The sequence below is a fragment of the Aplysia californica genome, unplaced genomic scaffold, assembly GCF_000002075.1.
Source record: "Aplysia californica isolate F4 #8 unplaced genomic scaffold, AplCal3.0 scaffold00685, whole genome shotgun sequence".
Lineage (NCBI taxonomy): Eukaryota > Metazoa > Mollusca > Gastropoda > Aplysiida > Aplysiidae > Aplysia > Aplysia californica.
The window spans coordinates 304,357-314,412 of NW_004797955.1; the positions used below are offsets into that span (position 1 = coordinate 304,357).

Below are 10,056 nucleotides of genomic sequence, written 5' to 3' on the forward strand. Positions count from 1 at the left end.
GTGTGTGTATGTGTGTGTGTGTGTGTGTGTGTATGTGTGTGTGTGTGTCTGTCTGTGTATGTGTCTGTGGGTATGAGTGTGTCATGTGTGTGTGTGTGTGAGTGTGTGTGCGTGTGTATGTGTGTGTATGTATGTGTGTGTCTGTGTGTATGTATGTGTGTGTATGTATGTGTGTGAGTATGTGAGTGTGTGAGTGTGAGCTCAGTTAGTTAGTCAGTCAGTCAGTCAGTCAGTTAGTCAGTCAGTCAGTCAGTCAGTCAGTCAGTCAGTCAGTTAGTTAGTTAGTTAGTTAGTCAGTCAGTCAGTCAGTCAGTCAGTCAGTCAGTCAGTCAGTCAGTCAGTCAGTTAGTGAGTTAGCTAGTCAGTCAGTCAGTCCGTCAGTCAGTCAGTCAGTCAGTTAGTTAGTTAGTTAGGTAGTTAATTAGTTAGGTAGTTAGTTAACTAGTAAGTCAGTAAGTCACTTAAATAGTTGGTCAACCATTTTCAACTGTATAATTACACAATTGTAAATCTCCATAGTTTGGCCTCGGTCAACTATCTCTCTGATTTTGGCGTCTCTCAGATTGGACATTTCCTTAACAACAAATTCCGACTGTTTTGTCTATTTATTTTGTTTTGTTTTTTCCTCTCCAGATCCAACGCCAGCAAGAACGTGAGGAGGAAGAGAAGAGATTGGCTGAGTTCAGGGCCCAGGAGGAGGTCAAGAGGAAGGCAGAAGAGGTAAGGAAGGAAGGAAGGAAGGAAGGAAGGAAGGAAGGAAGGAAGGAAGGAAGGAAGGAAGGAAGGAAGGAAGGAAGGAGGGAAGGAAGGAACTTGAGAGTAAGGGGGAACATAGAAATACATAATTATGGTTAGGCTAGCGAACTCGTAATCGTGAGGTTGTGGTGTCGGTGACCTAGTGGTTAGGCTACCAGAATCATTATCGTGAGGCTGCGGGTTCGGGGGTTCGAGCCGCGGCCCGACATTGTGCTGTTGGGAAAGGCACTTTACACGAATTTTCCTCACTTCACCCAGGTGGGAATGGGTACCCGGCCATAGGCAGCGAAAGATCTAGTCAGTATGTTAATGTTTTAGCACCTATACATGGCTGCTTGCACTGTATGCTTCCCGGGAAGTTGAGGTTGTTTCAGAATGCTCTCAGGTCTGCTGGGGTGATAGTATAGATTGTGAAGCACATAGAGCTTGCTGTTGAGCGGGGATTTGCCACTAAGGATGACTTTGTCTTCCCCTCTCTTTCTCTGTCTGCCTCTCCTTCTCCCTCCTTGTACACTGCTCTGTAGCATCATCCTTGCAAGTCATGTTGATCTTGCTGTGTTGTGCCATCTCAGTTTGTGTGATTGATTTCTGTAAGGCATGGTACGTCAAACGTCCCAAAGGGGATCAATGAAGTGGAATATAATATGAACTTTGGTGCTATTTATTTATCATGCTAAAGTTATTGCTTGCTAGACTATCTACATTATATAATTATGTATTTATATATATATATATATATATATATATATATAAGGAGTCCACTGAAAAAAACGGGCATAGTCACAAACTGGAAATTGTGAGGGTGTCAATTTTAAAAGCTTGTGGACTCCTAACTTCATGATTGTTTGATTGGCGGTTTATTTTATATGTTTGTTGGAAGGGAAATCTGACAACAATAATCAACCAACCGTTGAGCAGAAATGCCGTTGGTTAATGAGTCAACAAGAGTTCACAATTGATACCCTCTTGATTTTCAGCTGGTGACTATGCCCGTTTTTTCAGTGGGCTCCTCATACAATATATATATATATATATATATATATTCACACATATATTATACATGTATATAATGTTATGCATTTGTATATTGTAATATTATTATGGGTGTGTATAATATATTGTATGTTGTGTACATATTACACACCTCTCATTCCGCACATGATTACGTCATAATGTGTACCATGTCGCCATCACAGGAGGAACGCAAGAGGAAGAAGCAGGAGGAGGAGCAGAGAGTGAAGGAAGAACGCGAGAAGAAGAAGAGGGAGGCTGAGGAGAGGCTCAAACCCAAGGGCCGCAACTTCAAGATCTCTAAGAAAAGCGACTCGGAAAAGGTGCCCGGATCTGTGAGTCATTTAGATTGGTTGCGGTCTTTTAGCTCGGTACAAAGCAGACACGTAGGGCGCACTGGCACACTCACACATCTACACACTCATCTACACACACATCTACACACACACGCACGCACACACTCATACACGCACGCACGCACGTGCACACACGTAGGGATTTTCACGTTTCATGATATCTTCATGCAGTCATAATAATTCTGATTATTATTGATGCATCTTTCGTATCGAGGATTTTTCTTTTCTTTTTTTTCGCCGTTGGTTTTCGCTGGCTTTTGGTCGAGTTGTGAGATTCTAATTGTAGTCACTTGCGGCCGTTTCTTCATGTGCTTTTATTTCACAAAATCCTGACTTGTCAGCATTATTTGCTCAATTTCTTTTTTGTGTTGATGAGAAATTTGAAAGAGTTCGCCTTATTTATCAATGTCACAGATTATGTTTTTTAAAATGAACAATATTTTAAAAAGAACCCCCCCCCAAACCCCCTCCCCCCCCCCCCAGCATACAGTTGTTACTAAGGAAAACAAATTGAGGAGCAGAACTCTTCTCTGACAGATGTCAACTGATCGATTTATTTTGAGGTGCAGAAAAAGGGGGAAAGACAGGAAGTTCTGACTATAGGATGATCCTCATTGTTTGGGTACGTCTCCTGTCCCAACCCCCTCAAACCCCACCACAACCCCCGAACCAAGAAAGATTTTGTTTTTTTTAAGAAGAAAAAAAAAAAAAACTTTGTAAGAAATTACGTTTGTGCTTGACTGCTCCTCATAAGAAATGGATGTTAATGTGCTACAACTGGGTGATGAGACAGAGAGATCAGGCATAAAGACAACGCGTGTGAGACTTGCCTTTTGCTGCACTGAATGGTCGTGTGACGTTGTATTCTGTCGTGTTTTGATCGTGTGCTCTGTGTACCCCGCCGTCTGGCTGTGTACCGGTTGTTCCGATCAGGTCTCCGCGGGGAATGATGGGAGATATGAGGTAGATGGCCACCGTAAGTATGACCCCATTATTTTGTGTATCACCCCCACACCGATGTCAAAGCATTCGTCATAACTGAGAAAACATTCCAATGACTATTTTATTTTTAAGAAAGGAAATTGTTGCATAAACTTGTGGGATCGCAGTGTCGTCCATGTATAAATAAACAGTCAGGATTGCTGTACTAATCTATGCTTGAAGGCCGTTTCAATTGAACGTTTTCAATTCAATAAAACCTTCATCACCGTCTTAAAAAAATATCATGCCTTATAAAATAGCGATGTGAAAACTAAAACAAAGAGAAATAAATGAGGTAACTGGCACTGACTTTGTGAGAGATAACAAAAGTATTACTATAACAACATTCAAACTGATGATGATGATGATAATGAACATCTCCCCTGATGTTTGTACAATTGTCTCATTTTGCTTTGTCATGAGAAATTTGCTAGCACGATGTTTATTTGCGTCATTGTGTTTAAAGATTTCATTCGCACACCATTTTTAGAAAGGAAAAAGAGTTTTGAGAATGTCGAATTTCAAAGTCCACCACAAAGGGGACACAACATAACTTTAAGGTACTGGAGGAAGCAGATCATATTGTGTATTCTGTTTTCTGTAAAGTGACGATTTAGAGATGATAAAAATCGACTCCTGTCCCCTTTCGAAGAGAATAAAAAAAAAATATGATTCTGAAATCCAAAAAAAACAACAACATCCACAATAGCTTCTGCCACAAAAGTAGGGCTGGTAGGTTCATGTTATGAAGACCGCAATGTTAGACTCATTCGTTCATATCATTGTGACGTCATTGTTTCCACATTGTGTATAATAATTATGACATTTTTGTAATCATATTGTCCTTTTTTCTGGCTATTGTTTCATTAACAATTTGACTTTTGCTTTTGTTTTCACTTCTGGTAGATAGCAAATCTTTCATTTCAAGATTTACTGATTTGTTGATTTCTTTAGAGCTCAGTTTGGTTTTCAATGCAACATTCTTCTGCTTTCCTTTGGTCGTTCTTTCTCTCCGTTGACTCTGTGTACTAAGTACCTTGTGTTTCTAGCTATAGTTTAACTCCTAAGTTGCATTCTGTCTTTTTGGAAGACCTCGTTGCAGAAGCAATAGATGGGGATACGTTGGTTGGGAAAGGGGAGGGGATGTATTATTTTTTCATAGTCGTATTATAATGATAATAATGTGCTGTTGTTGCATTTTAAAAATTCATTTTGGGGGGTGGGTGGGGGGGGGGGTGTGATTTTTTTATATTCAGTGATATATTCCATTCTCGTTTGGGATTTTGTCTATTGCTTCTGCCAGTAAAGGGTCATATGTTATTTCCTTATTTGGTGTTATGAACGTGAGTGATGAATTAATTAATGGAATTAAAATGTCAATTAATGTTTTCCAGTATAAGTAGTATGTATGAATTTTGTATCAGATTAATTCTAAAACTGACCTGAATAATGCACACAGGTAAAGCCATGACCATTAACTCCATCCTATTGTGCAGTAGCCATTGACCACTTGACCACTTGCCCACTCTAAAACGTCTCCCGTGTCGTAAGTGCACTATTTGCAATGAGAGCAAATCGTTAGGATCTTGGTCTTGCAATACTAAATCTGATAGTAATAATAATAATAATAATAATAATAATAATAATAATAGTAATAATAATAATAATAATAATAATACTATGTTTACCAAGCCTGAGATGTTGATCAAATTCTAACAGCCGAGCCAACTATGTAGTCATGAATTAATTATCCAAATGCACATCCCTAAATTTATCTATAAATGTTGTATGTAAAATAACTTAATTGAACTAATCCTTCTTTTGCAGCCTGATTCTGCTCCGGTAAAGTGTGTGAATTTGAACAGAATTTATTTACATTCTGGATGTCCTTTTTCCCATCCCATATTTCATTTTCATTTTTTCCTTCTCAATTCAGAAAAAAAGAATATGCTTCGGTCTTTGCTGTGTTTTCACGAACTCTGTTCTATCCCCGCCCGCCCCCCCCCACCCTTTTGGGAAAAAACCCTTTAAAAAACCCCAAAAAACCACCAAATAAAAAAAGCAAAACCAACTCTTTGGTGACCTCTTGAGAAAAGTAAAGTTACCAGAAATAATTGTAAATGTTCATTTTGCCGTACCACCTACAATGAGATGGGGCTTTTGGCTTCTACTTTTACTCTTCCAATGAATGTAATGTGTTATAAATAAACCCAACAAGACTGACTACGAAACCCCCACCCCCAAACCAAAATGAGAGTCAGTGAGTGTTGGAGAACAATCTGTGCTCACACTCACTACTGCAGAGTTTGTTGGTCAAGCCTCACTGGTGCTGTCGTGCAGTCCAGCAAAGACCGGAACATTCACACATGCTGTCAAGTAATACCATCACACACAAAACTGTTAACGGTTTTTTCCTCTCCTCTTCCTTAACGACCAACAACTTTTGAATCTTCAAAACCTTTTATCCTCCTCCGTTTTATCCCCCTCAATTTTATCATAGACGTGGCACCTGTTTAAAAACTTTTCGTATTTCTATGGCGTGAATTTAATAATTTGATACGTTCTTTACATTTTGTGGATCTCTCAAGATCATTTTTTGATCCCGTTATTCCTTCTGAAACTAATTCTCTTGAATGTTGTGAAATACCAAAATCCCCCAAATCCAAATCCTAAATTCAAGTATTTGTCAACGGCACTGATAAGTAATCTTTTATCTCTCCTCCCTCCCTCCCTCCACTCTTCCCCCTCCCCCAACTTCTTTTCCCGGTGGTTTGTTTAGTTTTTCAAATGAATTACATGATACAATACTTGAAATCTGAAAAAGTAAAAATCTAAAAGTCTATTTCAATCTTGATCGATGTTGTAAATCACTTGGCAGCATTGTTTTTCCTTATCATCTCAGATCGCTCATTTGTGAACTTTCTGCAGGGGGAAATGCTTTTTCTAAATAAAGTCCTGCTTCAATTACACAATCTCTGTCTGAATTGTTCACTTGGAGACTCTAGTTGTAGATTCTTATAGCTCTGACCATGACCTGACCATCGATAATTCATTTATAGAGGCACCAGCCATAATGTGCTGTTTTAGCCTCTTTTTCCTGTTAGCGGATTAATATTCTTATTTCCAATTTGGTTCCACTTCCGTGCATCTTAGAAGTTCTGTTACAAAAGAATAAGTATATGAATTATCGTAGGGTACCGAAAACATTTCTATACCTATAGAACTTTAAGTAGATCTAGTCATGAAACAGACAAGATTGAAAGCTGGATTAATTTTAGAAAAGCATTTCCTAGCAGAAATTGTGCTTCATCATACCCATATCACGGCACATTATTATGTTCTCCCTATGCCTGCCATCGTTCAGTCTGTAGCAACAGTTCCAAGCACACCAGTTTATTATATTCATTAGCCTACCTGTCATTACGTTCCAAATATTTTCCCTGGAATCAGTTTCCGTTGTAAAATATATTGCCGTTTTTAGTCCCATTTTTTTTCTTCAAATTTGTCCTTTTTTCTACGCCCAGACAGTTTATGTTGCGAATGCTTCAACATTATGTTTCACGTCTTTTTCAACGCTTTTATCATCGTGTATTTCAGTTTGAGTTCCACCTCCGCATAATTAAATGGCATAGCAGTTAGGGATTTTATGTTACCTTAGATAGTCATATCATGTGGCAGGGGTCCTTGGTGTTTTGGAAGAAAACTGATACAGAATGTTCTCCAAAAATGGCGTTTGAGTAGCAGTTTCCTTTGTTTTCCTTGTTTGAGCGAAGAGAAGCACTAGACACAATAAAAGAAAGTTAGGTTTATGGAAGAAAGAAAAATAGACAGACAGAAACAACGAAAAGGAATAACAAGAAGTAGGACCTACCAATGGCGTAGTCCACTAATCTACAAAAAGATAAATTGGCCACTTAAAAAAAATCTACTTGAAAAGAAGACTGGGTCATTATCCTTGGATGAATAATCCACTTGGGCATAGAAGATTTTCTGTCGACGTCATATTGAACGTGTTGTTTCTTCAGAGGTTTTTGTTGTTTTATAGGATAGGTCTAGCAGTAAACAAACAACATTGTCAGATCTATCCCTTATGTCCCGTGGCGTCGGGTGTTCGAGCCTCAGCTCGACCCGACCATGTGTCCTTGGGAAAGGCACTTTACACAAATTTCCCACTTGGCTCGGTCCTTTCGGAGACGGACGTTAAACTCGGGGCCCCCGCCTCTTAAATAACCTAATAGTGTTGATAGGGGCGTTAAACCTATACCATTTCACCATTTTTTTCACCTTATGTCCCGTTTCGTTCCTGCCCCCCCCCCCCCCCCCCCCTCGTGGTGTTGCACGCCTTGGTTCTAGATGTGCCCATGTCCCCTGCACGAAGCTGTTGTAACTTTCCCGGTTTGTTCTACGCGACATACTCGCGGAAGTCCCGGCGGGACAGAAGTTCCCCTACACTATAAATCTCACATTTGTGGATAACTGTTGTCTTAAAAAAACCAGTCATGTTTCAATTGATAATACATGTAATAATAATAATGATAATAATAATAATAATAATAATTATACTTATAATTATAATGATAATTATTATAATAATAATAACCAAGTGTTTTGACCATCCATCCGCATCATAGTAGACACGTTCACATCTCATGACCAGACAGATTCTAGTAACACACTCTGTTGTTGCATTAACCATGTTTCTAGTATTTCAGGGTACTGCCTTACTTTATCTTGTACATCTACTTAGCGGTCACTCGTTTATTTGTCAATGTGAATTGGGAGATATATGAAGCTTATTTGTCAATGTTAAATGGGAGATATATGAAGCTTATTTGTCAATGTGAATTGGGAGATATATGAAGCTTATTTGTCAATGTGAATTGGGAGATATATGAAGCTTATTTGTCAATGTGAATTGGGAGATATATGAAGCTTATTTGTCTATATTAATTGGGAGATATATTATTTTATGAAGCATACTTTTTTTACAAGGATTTCAGTTAGGAGGAGATTCATATTGGTCTCCGAGTTTAAAAAAAAGTTTTAAAAAAAAACCTCTTTCTGTTGTTGTTTTTTTTTCGTATCTTTTTTTCTTTATGAATAAGAATAGAGTCTGTGGCAAATTTGTTGCTTCTAATTATGTGAAGGGTGACGTTATGTAGTTGAGGCATTGTTCCTTTTCATTATGCCCGTAAAAGGCTGGAAGAGCTCTTTGCCTTTTCAAGTCTGAAGCTGGTAACTGACAAATGAAGCGATGTTGAGAATGGAAGTAATGATGATAATAATATTGCAAGTTTGAGCTCCCTGACTCTCCGAGATTACCTTCAGAGAGTGTATTCGGGATCACATTCAGAGAGTCTATTCGGGATCACCTTCAGAGAGTGTATTCGGGATCACATTCAGAGAGTCTATTCGGGATCACCTTCAGAGAGTCTATTCGGGATCACATTCAGAGAGTCTATTCGGGATCACATTCAGAGAGTCTATTCGGGATCACATTCAGAGAGTCTATTCGGGATCACATTCAGAGAATCTATTCGGGATCACATTCAGAGAGTCTATTCGGGATCAGTTTAGCAATGTTTAATATTCGGTAGTGTTTTTTTCTATTGATTGAATGCATCTTTCCAAGGCCTTCGTGTCTCTCTCTGCCCTGTTAACCTCTGTGTCTCTGTGTGGCCTACCTTCCTTGGGCCTGTGTCATGTGTCATGTGTCATGTGTTTGCCTGTCTAAAAGCATGGGAACCGTCACCCTTGCCGCTGTCAGCTAACCTACTCTTCCTGACTGCTCCAGCTCCGAACAAAGTGGATCTAATATCTTGTCTCCCTTCCTAGCTCCTCTTTTCTCCTGGCGGCTAGCTGCCCAAAAAGGCTCAACTCTTGTCCCCCCCCCCCTTTTGGTCGTCGTACCAACAGTTTTTTCCCCCAAGAGTTTAGCGAGACGTCTTGTCTCTCCCGACGGTAAAAATACCACGATGTAGAATTAATTGATAAGAAGGCTGATAAATCATTGGTTTGGGAATCAGTTGAATTCCTCGTTCCTCAACAATACGGTTACAAACGGCCCCCTTTCGAAGCATTTGCCAGTGACACTATGTTGGTCTGGACAAGTAGCGAGGCTGTTCCTAATCAAGCTCGTTGACCTTTGTCTAGAGAATCCTTGTCCTATATTATCATCATTAATCGATCGTAACTCTCACGTTAATATAGAGTCTTTCCTTAGAGTCAAACCATAGGTCGTGTAGCAGAATAATGTATCAGCATGAATGTTTCCCTACCGACACTGTCTCTTCATCCTTCTTTGTCTCTCCGACAGTGTCTTCATCCTTCTGTGTCTTCATCCTTCTGTGTCTCTCCGACAGTGTCTTCATCTTTCTGTGTCTCTTCGACAGTGTCTTCATCTTTCTGTGTCTCTCCGACAGTGTCTTCATCTTTCTGTGTCTCTCCGACAGTGTCTTCATCCTTCTGTTTCTGCCCACGACAACGGTAGCCTAACTATTTCTGTCGGAATCTGTAGACACTGTATATTCCTGGGTAGACTGGACTATTGATGTGCAATCTTTCAACTTGTCCTTTCTCAATCCAGTCTGTCTGGTCTCTCGTTCATAGAGTACTTTGTGCATTCTCCTGGGGCTGTTTAACAGTTTTAAAAAACTCATCCAATCTATTTAAAGTCCGCGAGCTCTCAAATTCTGACAGAGTGGGTTTTTTTTTCAAACCAGTGTGTGCTTCGCTTCTACTTTCACTTCATCCTGCGGTGTTGTTCCTTTCTAGCCTGGTCTTCTTCTGTAGCTTTCCTTCCTCTGTGGCTTCTCTTTGTGTGTGTGTCTTGTTTGTGGTGGCCTCTCAGGTCTATCTCTCTCTCTCTCCCTCTCTCTCTCTCTCTTTCTCTCTCTCTGTATCTCTCTGTCTCTGTCTCTGTCTCTGTCTCTGTCTCTGTCTCTGTCTCTGT

General features: G+C 39.6%; 1 protein-coding gene across 1 annotated transcript in view; it reads left to right on the forward strand.

The window, feature by feature from the left end:
- Positions 1 to 10,056, forward strand: part of LOC101846311 (troponin T) — a gene marked incomplete in the record, with an annotated part of 37,979 nt that overhangs the window by 20,087 nt on the left and 7,836 nt on the right. Inside the window, 3 exon segments of the mRNA XM_035972416.1 lie at positions 634 to 720; positions 1,953 to 2,090; positions 4,932 to 4,946. Of these exon segments, the coding sequence (XP_035828309.1) occupies positions 634 to 720; positions 1,953 to 2,090; positions 4,932 to 4,946 (240 nt within the window).